Source organism: Melanotaenia boesemani, chromosome 12 (assembly GCF_017639745.1).
Source record: "Melanotaenia boesemani isolate fMelBoe1 chromosome 12, fMelBoe1.pri, whole genome shotgun sequence".
NCBI classification, from domain to species: Eukaryota; Metazoa; Chordata; class Actinopteri; order Atheriniformes; family Melanotaeniidae; genus Melanotaenia; species Melanotaenia boesemani.
In genome coordinates, this window is record NC_055693.1 from 17,000,315 (window position 1) to 17,015,909 (window position 15,595).

The following is a 15,595-nucleotide window of genomic DNA, read 5'->3' on the forward strand; positions in this document are numbered from 1 at the left end:
ACTATGTGGAAGCTGTCCTGGAGTGTACAGTCCACATACAGGTGGAGAATGAGCTGTAAAACTGAGTAAAGCACATGCAAGAAGGTCCATGCAATGAGGAGCAAGCTATTCACCCATCTCCTTGTTGTTTATTCCCTGCAGCCACACACTGTTTCCCCTATGTGAAGAAGCGTATTGCTGTGATGTACCAACACCACACTGATCTGAGCCCCATTGAGGTGGCCATTGACGAGATGAGCAAGAAGGTGGCAGAGATTAATCAGCTGTGCTCATCCAGTGAGGTGGACATGATCCGTCTACAGCTTAAACTGCAGGGCAGCATCAGTGTCCAGGTGCCTGCTTAGATTTTCTCAACATTTGCACACACCTGATATAATTAGTAGCAATACATTAAGAAGTAACATCCCTCCTCAGGTAAATGCTGGGCCTCTTGCGTATGCCAGAGCTTTTCTGGACGACACAAGCACCAAGAAGTATCCAGATAACAAGGTCAAACAGCTGAAAGAAGTCTTCAGGTGAGCTGTGAGGTGTCAGAGTCTTAGAGCTGCTTTAGTAATCTCTCTTTAACACATTCCAACGACATTTTTGTGAGCAGGAACTTTGTGGAGGCATGTGGCCACGGCTTGGGCATTAATGAGCGATTGATCAAAGAAGACCAACAGGAGTATCACGATGAGATGAAAGCCAACTACAGAGACCTAGTCAGAGAGCTATCCATCATCATGCGCGAGCAGGTAAGTTTATTCCTGCTCCTTTGTAATATTATTACACCTATAACCTCTTTGAAACAGGTTGTGGCAAGAAAAGTGAACAAAAGCACTTGCTAATAAACCATTCTCTGTTTTTCCTTTGTGCTGACGTGCAGATTTGATGGTAACACAATAAGCATAAGTACCCAATAAAGATGGAGCTGTTGATTGTTGGTCCAGCCAGACAAGAATGTGGGAGTTTGAATAGTGAAGTGATGAAAATCTCAGGTGTTTGTCCAGTGATTCTAAAACTAAAGTTCACCTCTTGACTCTGGATTGGCAGTTACCCAATCAGATTATAGGCAGATTTATCTGAACATACTTGTAATAAATGAGAAATTAACGACACATGACTTACATGTTTAACGTCCATCAGTATAACTAATCATCCTGATTTGGGCTGCTGCTAAGAATTTTAATGTTATTGATCTTCTGATTCTTTTGTTGATTAATTGAGAATAGTTGTTGTTTCATCCCACTAAAAGTAAACAACCAGAATAATTAAACTTTAACAAATTACATAAGTAGTAAGTCTTCACACTGATGGGCTTGAGTCATTAAAATAAATGATCTTTTTACATGAAAACATGCTTGTCAGTTATTAAAACTGTCTTAAAATAACTTTTCTGCCATCAACTGAAATTGATCATGAAATTATTTATTTTTTTACTACAGTTTCAAAAGTCCAAAGATAAACCTAACTCACTCCTCAGCTTTAAACACTGCAGGGACAGCGGCTGGCTAGACCAACAATCACTCATTTACTTATTTCTGATGGTTTGCTGGCTTATGTTTTGCATGTGTGTATGGAATGTAAAAATGCATGTACAGTGCATATGTGTGTGTGTATAAGTAATTTTATACATTTGAATGCGTGTGCTTTGAAAAAAAAATATAGTTTTTCTATATCTTTACATACACAACTTTGTCACAGCTTATGTCTTCATTTTCTGTATATGCTGTATTTTGCTGTTTTGTATGTGTGCATGTGTTAACGTCATTAAGCTTTTTAAATGGGTGCTGAGAAGAAATATATGAGAAATACTCTAGTGAGCATTTTCCTTTGAAAACATGTAACAACCATTGCTACCTGTTAATGTGTATTGTGCAAAATGTGTTTTTTTTTCTCCCTATTTGAAGTCATTGTATAATAATATGTAGACCATATTTAACTTAGGATTTACAGATAGAGAAGCACTAATCTGAGCAGGGATCATACCTTTCAGGCTACGACTTCTAACCAGCTGTTATGAAGGGAATTAGTATATTACAGGTTTATACCGTTTATACTGGAGAAACAGAGACATCTTCAGCATTTTCCTCCCACTATCAGTTTTCACAAATCCATGTTGAATTTTCACTTGATGCTCACTGCGGCATTATCTTACAAAGTAATATCAGTTCTGTAAATATTTAGCAACATCTTTAGAGAAAACCACCTCAAAATGGAATTTAAAAATGTTGTGGTTTTACAATATTTCTACCACCAACCCAATGCTTTCAGCTCAATAATTTTCTAGCTCATAACCCGTGTTAATAAAGAATCAGTAGATGCACCTCAACACACATTTTCTACCTTGCTACGTAGACAGAGCTAACTATGTTTTATGCTAATTAAGCTAACTGACATCCAACTGTAGCTTCATGTTACCAGCCTGTTAACAGGCGTAAGAGTGATACTGATCTCATCATCAACTATCAAGATAAATAGTTATATATTTTTTTTATTCTTCCAAAAATGTATTTGACCAGAAAATAATAATGAATCAAAAATGACTTGACTTTTTTTTTAGCATTGTCACATTGCTGTACTACACACTCTTCCTTCCAGATCAGTCCTGTGGAAGACGGCATGAAGAGCATCATCCCTGACTCGCTTCACATCTTCAATGCCATTAGTGGTACACCTACCAGTGCCACCATCCAGGGCATTCCCAGCTCATCTTCAGTGGTATGATGCTAATCCAAACAGCAGCCTGCATGCTCGCTGATGAGGCCTGCCGTCCATGCCATAATATCGCTTCTAAACCTCACCCTAAATCAGTCAGCTTCGAGGGAAGCTGCTGGAAGCACAAATATCTCTCCTCCATTATGCAGTCTGGTACTCTCAGATGGCTATGAGTGAGGCACTGGACTTGTATAACATATATACCAGGCAAGGTGATTCACTGTGTTGGGAGTGAGCAGTTTTTAAGAGGCCTGACAAGAGAAGTGACTGTGCAGCAGAGATGTCAGGACTCAGACTTTGTTCCTGGGTTATGGAAAGACATGTTAGATGAGACATAATATCTCATCTTCACCTGTTTCTACCTGAAAACATTTTATTTGGAGACATTCCTGTTGGGATTTGTAACATGCATGTCATTACATTACTGCTCCCACCAGCCCCATTTTTTTTTTTTTTTAACTTTCATAATGTTTTACAGTGTGTTTTTATGTACAGTATTCCACTTTTATAAGCCACTGTGTTGATGTCTTTATAAACAGTATATGCAGCATACGTTGATGCTCATCTCCCTGCACATCAAGTTTTGTTTTTTCAGAGAATGCTATATTTTTTTTTTCCAAAAAGGCCTGCAATGACTTATGTTAGTATTCAGTCTTAAACCACTTTAAATGTCTTAGAATGAGTGTTTTAAAATCTTAAAAGCCATTGCATACAAAAAAGTATATTCCAAATTGTTCATTAATGTATATAGAAATGGAATGTGTGCAATATTTCCAAAGTATCTTGCTGTGTGGAAATCATACACTGTAAGGATTATGTCCACCTTTTTGCCAAAGCGATGAGGTGTGGAGGAAAAAGACACTACGCCTACTGTGGAAGTATATGAAGCTTATACTGTCGTGTTATTTTAAATGTTCAAAAAAATTGTCTTATATTGGGGCAGCATTTTTTTTATATTTAACAACAAAAGTCACTGTTCTGCTGTAAACAGATATCTTCTTTAATGCTTATCTTTTAAATAAAAACAAGCATTTTTCCACACTTGCACTCATAAGTCTTCATTTTGGCTGTGGGATCCTGTATTGATACATTGCCCGGAGTTATTGTGGGGAGTGATACATTTTTATCAAGTGTCAGGGATTGAACATGCCCGACTCCGTATCTCCTGTATCTTGTGTTTCCACCCATCATAAAAGCAACACAGTCAGCAGTGTGAAAAACAGATCAAGGACTAATAAGGGGCAATATTGTGTGAAGCTTTCCCATTCATGACAGTGAACAGGGAGGACTAAAGAATCAACTGCTCCCTGCAGGGATTTCTAAGGAATATCAAACTGCAACAGAAAGGAGGCAGCAGCCTTAGTAAGACATCATGGCAGGTGAGATTACTAACCAATATGTGTGTTTTAAATTAAATGCTTATGTCAGAGAGCACAAAGACAATAAGTTCCCATATCTTGATATTTATCAGATACTCTGGCCTTTCATGAAAACAATCTTGAAAAGTCTATTTAAAAAAAAAGGCAATTTTTTGTCCCTTTGTTATGGAATCTTATTATTTAACTGAAGCAATATTTTGTGCTCACAGATCACAAAGATCTTAAAAAGGAGAAAAAGAGCAAAGGAACGGTAAAGTACTAACTTTGTTTTTATTTATGCATTTATAAAAAAATAAGGTAAATATTGTCAGGTTTTTTTTGTGCTAGATTATCGCTATAAATATTGATGAAAGATTGGTTGATCCATGTAATGCTCCAAGTATGTTGGCACCTTACTCTACTATTCAGTAATCTATGTTGTGAAAGTAAATATTGTACATTTTCGTTTTAATATGTTCATGAAAAAAAATGACAAACATCAACAAGGGAAGAAAACCAAAAACAATAAGACAAATAAAATACAATAAACTAAATAAGACAAGGAGGGGGAGGGCATTCTACATTTTTCCTTTACATTCATCTCTTTATTGTTGATTTCACATTTAATTTTTGGTGTTAAATTAAAATGTTTAAAAAAAGTTAGACATTGGTTAGATTAAATTTACCAAAACCATTGAGCATGACCCTTCAATCTGACCAAATAAATAGATTCATAAATCTATCACTTTATTGGTGCTTCATTCATAATGCATAAATAACAGGCATCTTTCTGTATTATGCAGAATGAGCTCCTCAAATTTATTTCTATACTTATTCAATAAAATTCATTTGAATGGAATGAAATGTTATATAGAGTTTGATATATCCTTTCACTGAATGATTAAATACTCCCTCACACTGCAGAAGTTTTTACAGTGTAGTTGCTGTTCTTTCCAACCCAGAGTAAAGAGGTGTGTGGCTACCCGCTCAGCATCTTCTTCATCGTTGTGAATGAGTTCTGTGAGAGATTCTCCTACTATGGAATGCGAGGTGAGCGTTATGTGTTAAAATGTAGACGCCAAAAGCATGCTGATTCATACACTGACAAAGCAAAAAAAAAAGAAAAAAAATGTTTTATCTATATCAAAAACACAAAAGTGGATGTAAATAGCAGTTTCCTGCGAACATGTAGAAGTTTTCTTCATCAAGTTTAAAAATGCATTTATTTAAATCAGTTTTACAGGTTATTCATTTTACGGAAGGATTTCTATAAAAACAAAAAATCTGATTCATATAAAATTTTAATTTTAAAAATTTTGTCAAATTTTATTTTTGTCTACCTGATTTAAAAAAAAAATAAAACCATACAAGCAACTAATTTCTAGTAAAAACTTTTAACAACTAAATTAAACAAAACAGTCTTTGCCCACTTCTGAAATAAAAGTTATTCAACAAACTGACAATTTCCCAGAAGATAATATCTTACTTTCATATTTAACCATAAAAATTCAAACTTGAATTCAAATAATAGTTGTGGATATTTAGGAAATCAGCTTTCATAGGTTTTCACCCATTTCCCTTTCTGATAATATGACCATGACAGTAAACTTTCTAACTTATGAAAAGATTACTGAGGCACTCTAGAAGGTAGAAAATAAAAAGCCTTTTTTATCTAATTTATTAAAAAACATATCAATGCCAACGTGTTTCAACCTAAGAAGCCTTCATCAGGGCAAGTGGCAAAATGTTTGTGTGGCAGCTTAATTCATGTATAAACAGGCAATCACTGCTCTGTGTGGGCAGGTAGATGGTCACATGATACCCATGACCTGCCAATGACAATCACAGTCAGAGAGTCTTTAAAAAACAGGTTAACATAGCATAATATGACAAGATTTAACAGATATGTATATATACAGCCATAATCATACATTTATCTACTAATAAAGTAGAATAAAGAGGAACCACAGAGTAATCAGTTACATTACAAGACCATTACAAAAAAGGATAAAAATCCAGTTCCCCATTCAAACCTGGGTACTGTGTAGCTTTTAGTGTGTAGATCCAGAATGACTCTTTTTGTTTTTTAAACTGCTCATTTTAACCCCAACCTAATTTTTCTCCTCAGTCATTTTGTGTTTGAGTTATATTATGAACAAATCTGGGTTTATCATTGTTTCTCATTTGCAGCTGTGGGTTATCATTGTGTAGCTGATGTAGAATAAGAAGGAGCTGTTGTTTTTCCTGCTTCTCCACAGCTGTGCTGGTGCTGTACTTGAGGTACTTCTTGCGTTGGGAAGTTGACCTGGCAACTTCCATCTACCACGGCTTTGTGGCTCTCTGCTACCTGAGCCCCATCCTCGGGGCCATTGTGGCAGACTCCTGGCTAGGAAAGTTTAAGTGAGTGACTGCTTCCAGTTTAACTGATCTGATGTCAAAATGCTGGAATTAGCTTTTTCATTTTATTTTTTATTGTTATCTATCCATGTTGGAACATAAAGCTCTACTAATGTAAAATATAATTAAATAGCTCATACTTGTAACCGTTTTTACGCTGTTTTTTCACTCATGTCTCTTTAATGTTCTTCTCACAGGACCATCATCTACCTGTCCATTGTCTATGCAATTGGGCAAGTTACAATGGCAATCAGTGCAATTCATGACATCACTGACTGGGACAGAGACGGAATACCAGACAACAGGACCATTCATAAGTGGGTTTCTATTACAGAGATTAATAATGCAGTCACAATTCAGGAAGTGACTGTTTTCACCACATCTGTCAATAACATACCCTGCTCATGCACATTTTCTTCTTCCTCACATTCAGGGTGTTGGCCCTGGTGGGTCTCTTCCTCATCGCCATGGGCACTGGTGGCATCAAACCTTGTGTGGCTGCTTTTGGTGGAGACCAATTTGGTGATCACCAGGTTAGACCATTGCCTCTTTTTAAGTCTCTGTTTGAGGCTTCAGGGGTTTGACCTTTGGCTTCAGAGTGCACATTAAACATGCAGTTACTGCATCAATAATTTAAGAACATTATTGCATGTTATGCCTCCCTTCTTTCTTTCTGTAGTTAAGATCTATCAAACTCAATGGGGCAATAAATGCTAATGCTAAAATGATCACAATGACAACTCGAGTGATGTTGAATTAGCATGCCTTTCTGCAAATGACATCGCCTAAAAATTGGCAGATTCCAGCCACATTGTGGTGTTACAGGAAAGATTTGAAGAGCACCAAAATTATTAAGATTAATTCTCTGAGAACCATTAATGCCTGTTTATTCAGTGTTTTTATTTTAACTCTAATGGTGCATCAAAAGTCTTGACAGAGGTTTCCTGTGACAAGAAAATTACTTAAACATTTGGCCACTTCCTAAAGATGGGAAGTGAGCAATTAAAGCAAACAGGAAGTAGGCAGAAAGTTTTTGTCTAAATGTCAGGAGCAGCTAACCAGGTATTGACAGGTTATCATGTAGCCCAAACAAACTACCGACTCCTGCAAAAAGCTAAAAAAAAATGAGTACAGAAGCAACTGGAAAGTAATGCTATTGATACTGAGACTAACTTTGGCTCAACAAGTCACAGGCAATGCAGACCAAAGCCCAAGCAGCTTGTTTAAATTAACATTATCATCCACAGAACTACGGTACGAATGAAACTTGCATTGCAAAAAAAAAAAATTAATAAAATAAAAATGAATAAATAAATAGTATATACTGTTATAAATACACTGATGAAGACAGATATTTACATATCAAATTTTACATTCAACATCACAAACGACTATAGCTGAATGAAACTCCGTCTGTGTAGACAGGCCGAAAGAAAGAGAAAAAAGGACTAATTTCAGGTCTCTTTAGAAATATTAAGTGCCAGTTTGTCAAAGTACCAAAGGGCTGTAAAAACTGCTAAGACAGCTTTTCTGTCCAACATAGTCCTAAACAACAGTCATAGACCTCAGGTAATGTTTAATGTCTTTAATGCAGTTGTAAATCTGCATGTTCTTAATCATTCTGTGGTGTCTTCTGCTCTGTTGAAGAAGTTTTTGCAGCTCTTTGTTGCAAAGATTTCTGCTCTCAGGTTTCCACCATCTCATCTCAATAAAGATCCTTCATAATTTCCCTCATAATCAGCTGTTCTTCAGCAGGTGGAGCCTGTGACTTTCTCTGCTTTAAAGCACATAGTCAATCAGATCCGGGTCTCATATTCCCCTGCAGACTGTTTCCCCTCAGCTGTTTAAAGATGTTTTTCATGTTGTCAGTTAATGTGTCCTTATTTTGATTAATAAGTCTCTGTCGTCAGGTTGTGTTCCTGTACCATAGAACACAATATTCTGTTATTATTGTTGATAAGGTACAGCTCTGTCCTGGTTCAAAATATACCTTACAGGCAGGAGTATCTCTGTCAACCTAGGGGCTCATTCCTCTTCAGCAGCCCCTTTTAACTTTGAGGTTCCCCAGGGATCCATATTGGAACCTTTGCTGCATATTCTGTATATGCTGCCACTGGGTTCTATTTTTAGAAAGCACAACATACCTTCATTGTTTCACTGACAATATCCAGGCCTACAGTATATGCCAGTAAAGCTAAGCAGCAGGAAAGCACAGACACCCTTTAAATTGGCTCAAATTAAAACCTGGGTGACGTAGAATTTTTCCAAACCTTAACGAAAAGAAGACAAGTCATCTGGTTTGGAAAATTATTCCCCATTTTTAAATTTTACTGGTCACTTTTAAAGCTTTAAATGGTCTTGCCCCTCCCTATCTATATTTTTTTTTAGCTGATGCTATTGTGATTCACTTTGGTCAACTGTTGTTGTTTTTAAATGTGCTACAAAAATAAATTTGACATTGTCATTGACATTCAATACTGAACAACAAATGATCACTGTGCTTCTGTTCAGGAAAAACAAAGAAGAACTTTCTTCTCTGTTTTCTACTTGTGCATCAATGGAGGGAGTCTTCTGTCAACCATTATCACTCCAATCCTCAGAGGTAGATGTGACATGAATTTTTTAATGAACAGTGCCCTAAATATGCAATAAACATAAGAGTACGTGAGGTAACTAAAATATTTGAATGTATGTTCTTTGTCTCCATCTGCAGGTCAGGAATGTGGTATCTACAGTAAGCAGAAGTGTTATTCTCTTGCCTTTGGTGTCCCTGCAGCACTGATGGTCGTTGCACTTGGTATGTGTTAAAAATATAGAGATGTTCTCTATGTAAAACAAAAATGCTAAGGTTTCATGTTTGGGTTGTGTGCTGAAATTGAGGATTTTCCTGTGGTTTTGGACTACAGTGGTGTTTATCATGGGGAGTGGCATGTACTACAAAACTAAACCTGAGGGCAACATTATGGTGTCTGTGTGTAAATGTATAGGGGTAAGTCATTTAAAGCAATGTTTTTTATATTAATGTTCACCCATTACAGACCTTAGAGTACCAACAGTGACCCTAGATAGTTCTGAAATATTTTTTCTCTTTCACTTTGCTCATTTTTCTATCAGTTTGCCATTAAAAACCGCTTCAGGCACAAGAGCAAGAGGTACCCAAAGAGAGAGCACTGGATGGACTGGGCAGAGGAAAAATATGATGTAAGCTTTATTTTCCTGAATTATAAAAAGCAGCTTCTTCAGTGGACAAACAACTCTTCATTCCCTGTTGGCCTGTGTTGTAGAAACTCTTCATCGCTCAAATTAAAATGGTGCTGAAGGTCCTCTTTTTGTATATTCCACTGCCGATGTTCTGGACTCTTTTTGATCAAAAGGTACTTTAAGCTTAACATTCCCTTTCAAAAACAACATCCCCTGTTTGCAGGCATTATGCTGAATTTTCTGTTTTATGTTAAAGGGTTCGAGATGGACTCTGCAAGCCACCACAATGAATGGAAATTTTGTAAGTTTGGTTATAAAACCAACATAGTCATTTTCTATAATTCACTAAAGCACTGTTCATGACATTTTCTTTGTGTGTACAGGGGCTACTTGTTATACAGCCTGATCAGATGCAGGTAAGTTAAAGGAACTTGACAATGTAAGCCTTCCCTCATTTATTAGAGCAAAATCTCACTTTACCATTTATACGTAGACGGTCAACCCCATCCTAATCCTGACTTTGGTGCCTATAATGGACAGTGTGATTTACCCTCTGATCAAAAAATGTGGCCTGGAATTCACGTAAGTCAAGCCATGAGGCATATACTGTATTTGTTTGTTGATGATATTGTTAATCAATAACTGCATGTGGACAGTGAAGGGGTTACTTTTTGCTTTCAAACTTCCAAATTTTTTTCTTCCAAAAATGCTGAAGGTCAGCACCAATTCCACATCTTTTTACAAGCAGTTTTAAGATTAGTTTTTTTTTTTAACAAAGGGAACATGAAAAGCAGCCCAATTTCAATGCAACTGGTTTAAATAGCAGAAAAAAAACTGCTCCCCCTTCATGCTACTGAGTTTTAAAAATGACTATGCAGCAATAACAAGTGCATGTTGCATCCCCTTTCAAAAACCCTCACAATTTTGTCTGCAGAATGAAAGACCAGGTGTTGCCATCAGTCTAGCTGTCGTTTATATTTTCTGCACCTACAAGACCTCCACCAATCAAAAATTGCACTTGTTTTAAGCCCCATACTGAAAATGTCTGTACTTTTGAAAAGTTGCAACCTTAAATAGAAAAGTATTGGGGATTAAATTAAGGTAAATTCATGGTAGCCACAGCAGCGTGCACACAGATAGCTCTATTTAAACCATGTTCAGGCTGTGCCAAAGATTTTAATGCATTTATTTAATATTCTCCAGTCCTTGTACTCTTTTATTAAAGCACTGAAGAGCTGTGGATTGCAGTGATGCACATGTAAAGTCTCTCCTCATAACAAATATCCTTGGTGTTCTTTTGCTCCCTATACTCTTTGACTGTACACAGTCAATTTCAGGGAAACCCTGCTCATACTGCAGGAACCAGGAGGGAAAAAAAGCACCAACTCTAGTAGGCTAAGCTAACCAGCTGCTAGCTGCAGCTCTTATTTAGCCTTCTTCCTTGAAAGTAAATTGTGTCAGCTTTCAGCAAAGTTATTCAGCCTCAGAGACTTCAATTTTTCTTAAAATAAAATGAGGGGCTGTTATTTTATGGTAAATGGTCTCTACTTATATAGCACATTTATCCAATGCACTATACATATGTCACATTCACACACTGCATGCAAGGCGCTAACCACGACCCATCAGGAGGGGTTTAGTGTCTTGCTCAGGGACGCTAAGTCATGAGCTCTCCAGCCGGGATTGAACTGCCAACCCTTGGGCTGCAAGACGACCACTCTACCCACTGAGCCATGCCGCCCCATTCATACCCCCAGTATTTTATAGAAATCATCAATAAATGTTATTGTCAATTCAACAGACCTCTGAAAAGAATGACAGTGGGGATGTTTCTGGCAGCAATGGCTTTTGTTTGTGCTGCACTGGTCCAGGTTCAAATTGATGTAAGTCAAAAACAATCGTGTTCACTTCCTCACTGTAAAATACATTGTAGTTAAGAAGTTATTTACTTCAACATAAATTAAACCCCAACAACATGTGTATTTTTTGTTTATCTAAGCAAACTACTTTGATCTAATTTTCAGAAAACATTGCCTGTTTTTCCATCCACCTCAGAGAGTCAGCTAAGACTGCTTAACATGGGCAGAAATACAGTTACAGCTCAGCTGCAAAGCAATAATCTAGAACTCCCTGCAGCTCAGGTATGTCATCTTACTAATACCTAACCTTTGGAAATTTTGCATTTACAAGTTCAGAAGTGTTTAAAAAAAGACTGAAATGAACCACCATTTTATATATACACGTCTTTATCTGTTTTAACATGTTCTTTGTTTTGCAGGCCAGTGCTGAATACATGACATTTAAAACAGAACAAATTAGTGTTTCAATATCAGATAGCAACTCTTCAGTTACTAAAATGATTCCCTTGGTTAAAGCAAAGCGACAAACACTTCTTATTCCCTCAGCCCTCAGTGATGAATGGGTCCTGGTGAGTTGTAAGAACACAATAATGAAAATAACTAGCTAAGCTAATTTAGTACTTTAGGCGTAATGAAATAGTCTTTTCTATGTAGACACAAAATAAGACTTGCAATGGTAGAATTATTAAAATATCCATTTTTTCTTCCTTTAGTCTGATGATTTGACTACCAAACCTGAAGAAGGAAACAATGCAATCCGGTAAGTTTGATTTCACTTGTTAATTGCACTAGTGGTGCACTAATTAGTCAGTCTACCAAAATTAAATGTAATATTTGTTGTTACAATATTTAAATACTTGTTTTTGTCCATATTGTTACAACCTTACACTTTATGTGCAGTGTTAACTGTTGAAAACAGTGATGTAACATGATGATTTTCAGAGGTTTTTACAGGTATGGTTTTATTCACTGTGTTTTTATTTCAGATTTGTTAATGGAAAGGACACAGAAGTCAATGTCTCCACTGCTGATATACACTTTGGGTTAATTGAGCCGTATTTTTATTCCAACTACACCCTGATAAAAAATGGAGAGTAAGGATTGTTTTCCATCTTCATTGGTTTGTATAGTATTTTGTTTTCTTGACAATGATAGAATCTCCTAAACATGTGTTATTTTCTCATCAGGGTCACATTCACTTTAGAAAGTGGTTCACAGTCGTGTGAATACAGCAGGGTCTTTGGATTTGGAAGTTCTTATACTTTCTTCATCCCCAGCACTTTAACTTTGGGACCAGATGTAAGTTTCACTCATGAGTTCATATATTAACAACTTTTTTTGCCCTTAATCTCATCCAATGAGGGACTGTCTGTGTGTGTTTGTGTAATTGATTGGTAGTAACATGTATTAAGAAATAACTTTTTTCCTTCAACTAGAAAAAACATTAAAGTTTAAACAGCAAAGGTGGAAATAATCTGATTCTTACTGCCTTTGATCTTGATGCTTTTTCTTTCTAACCTGATAAATCTTTTTCTTCTGTGCCATTAGACATCCTTTTGTCTTGAAAAACTATTCATTACTTTAAATTCAAAAAGTGCATGATCCCCTATAAGGGCAAAATATGTCTTCATTGATCTCACCTGCTCATTTTCACCACTCTCATACTGACATTGAAACAACAACAAAGTCTGGTTTTATATATGCCATTATTTTGGGGGGGGGGGGGCATAGCTAAGGCTTGTGATTATTTAAATATTCCCCCATGTGAATGAAGGAAGCTCAAAATAGCTTGCACAATTTAAATTGCAATGCTCAGCTCACAACAATTGTTTGACACAATTTATAACCCATTTTTAAATATTTACATCTCTTAAGCAGAGAGAAAAGAGCTTGGAAGTGGAACTGAGGATTGGGATGTCAGAAAATTTTAAAATATTTACCGAGGACCAAAGTCATCCAACCTTTTTCTACCCATCCATCCATTTTCTATACCAACTTAGTCTTAAAGTCTAATTAATATCCTGTTTCTATCTAATAAAATCTGTTATTTAAACTGAAATGTGTTTGTTTACTGATATGTTTCAGTGTCAGGAGTCTTTAACAGTGGTAGAGGACATCAAGCCAAACACGGTCCACATGGCCCTCCAGATCCCACAGTATTTCTTTATCACTGCTGGAGAAGTAATGTTTTCTGTTACTGGCCTGGAGTTCTCTTACTCACAGGTAAATATGAAAGAAAAATCTCTACCTATTAAATCAGGGCAATTTCATCTAAAGTGGAACTTTAAGAGACAATAAATATCAACTTATTCTCATTAATTCTACAATAATTAAGATTTTGATTATTTATACATGTGTATGATCTCTTTTTATGAGTTTTTTAAATTTTTATCCTGTTTTTTTTCATCAAGGCGCCCAGTAACATGAAAGCAGTGCTTCAAGCAGGCTGGCTGTTTACTGTTGCTATTGGCAACTTTATTGTCCTGATTGTGGCAGAGCTTGCAAAGCTTCCCAAACAGGTAAAAAAAAGGAGGGGGGATTACACACAACTGTGTGCCAATTAAAGACAACATACACTGAGATTTTAATAACATGTGTCATGTCTGTCTCTCCTTTAAAGTGGGCAGAGTACACCCTATTTGCCTCCCTCTTGGTGGTAGTGTGCATCATCTTCTCCATTATGGCATATTTCTACACTTACATCGACCCTGCAGAGATCGAGGCCAAGTTCAGGAAGGATGTTAATGATGATGACAACGATGATAAAAGCAAGCTACAGAACAAAGAGGTTGAGATGGTCAGGAGATCATCAGATAGTAGTAGTGATGATGATAATAAATCAAAACAAACCAAAATATGAGAAACAGAGAATGTACAAGCGGTCTATATTTGTATGTCTTCTAGTTTAGTTTCCATCCATCCGTGTTCTATACCACTTAGTCCAGTTCAGGGTGTAGGCAACATGTCACCAACGGATATGAATTCAGGGTTAGGTTGTGTGCAATAAATCAAAGAGGTTGATGCAATGTCCTAAAGGGAAGCTGGGAGAGCTTGTGTGTGTGTGTGTGCGGGGGGGACTGTATCCTTTCTATCTATCTATCTATCTATCTATCTATCTATCTATCTATCTATCTATCTATCTATCTATCTATCTATCTATCTATCTATCTATCTATCTGTATATATATCTTTACTGTGTGTAATTGGTTGTTTATATATGTTATGTTGACATAAGCAATAAAACTTATCCTGTGTTTTTCTCATTCATTATTTTTGTTGTGATTTTTTTTGTTTTTGCCAAAAAATGTTTTGCTGGCATGAAGGTAATATTCCCATCCTTCTCTTAAAGTGCAAGCACAGAACAAATGTCATAATGTGACATTAACATTATGACTAGGTACCAATTAGATTTTCAGTTATTTCAAACTAAAATAATCAGCATCAAAGTTCGAGAATCATTAAATGTCAAAAAATTACAATTATGAAAAACTATCCATACCCACTTATTCCAACATAGAGTTGCGGGGGGCTAGGCCTTTTTCTAGCAACTACTGGTTATTTATTTATTTGTGTGTGTGAGAGAGAGAGAGTGTGTGTAAAACTTTGCTTTTTTTTGATAAAGGAAGATAGATAGATAGATAGATAGATAGATAGATAGATAGATAGATAGATAGAGTACGGCGGCGGTGTGACGGGTGAGGGAGGGGCGGAGGCGGTTGATATTACGAAGGTGAAAATATGCTGACCGGGTTATGTTATTGATATGTGACGTAAGAGACAGAGTGCTGTCAAGGATGACACCTAGACTCTTTATTTAAGGGGAGGGGGAAATGGAAGAATCATCAATGGGCATGGAGAAACTGTCAGATTTGCAGAGAGTGGATTTGGTGCCTACTAATAACATTTCTGTTTTGCTGCTGTTTAATTTAGGAAGTTTGAGGTGAACCAGTAATCTCTTGAAGACAATCTGTGAGGGAAGATGGTGGGAGAGTAGAGTTAGGCTTGTGGAGAGGTAGAGCTGGGTGTCATCCGCATAGCAATAAAAATGTTTTCTAAAAATATAACCGAGGGGGAGGAGGTAAA

At 36.5% G+C, this 15,595-nt stretch overlaps 2 protein-coding genes across 7 annotated transcripts in view; both read left to right on the forward strand.

Annotated features, from left to right (window-relative positions):
• The window catches only part of zmp:0000001200 (dedicator of cytokinesis protein 9), a 75,171-nt gene extending 71,857 nt beyond the window's left edge, over positions 1–3,314 (forward strand). For all 6 annotated transcript variants that reach the window (XM_042001233.1, XM_042001234.1, XM_042001236.1 and 3 more), the window contains 4 exons: positions 142–332; positions 415–515; positions 596–734; positions 2,581–3,314. In XM_042001233.1, coding sequence (XP_041857167.1) covers positions 142–332; positions 415–515; positions 596–734; positions 2,581–2,706 — 557 coding nt within the window. In that variant the 3' untranslated portion in view covers positions 2,707–3,314. The remainder of the gene's footprint in view (positions 1–141; positions 333–414; positions 516–595; positions 735–2,580) is intronic.
• Positions 3,315–5,050: 1,736 nt separating this feature from the next.
• slc15a1a (solute carrier family 15 member 1a) lies at positions 5,051–14,927 on the forward strand. Its single transcript, XM_042001901.1, has 21 exons — positions 5,051–5,105; positions 6,314–6,455; positions 6,650–6,769; positions 6,886–6,985; positions 8,964–9,054; positions 9,166–9,249; positions 9,359–9,441; positions 9,567–9,653; positions 9,737–9,826; positions 9,910–9,954; positions 10,037–10,069; positions 10,147–10,235; positions 11,455–11,536; positions 11,678–11,794; positions 11,932–12,081; positions 12,226–12,272; positions 12,499–12,606; positions 12,700–12,811; positions 13,598–13,735; positions 13,924–14,031; positions 14,133–14,927. The coding sequence occupies exons 1-21, from the start codon at positions 5,099–5,101 to the stop codon at positions 14,370–14,372; spliced, it is 2,073 nt and encodes a 690-aa protein (XP_041857835.1). The 5' UTR covers positions 5,051–5,098; the 3' UTR covers positions 14,373–14,927.
• The last annotated feature ends 668 nt before the right edge of the window (positions 14,928–15,595 follow it).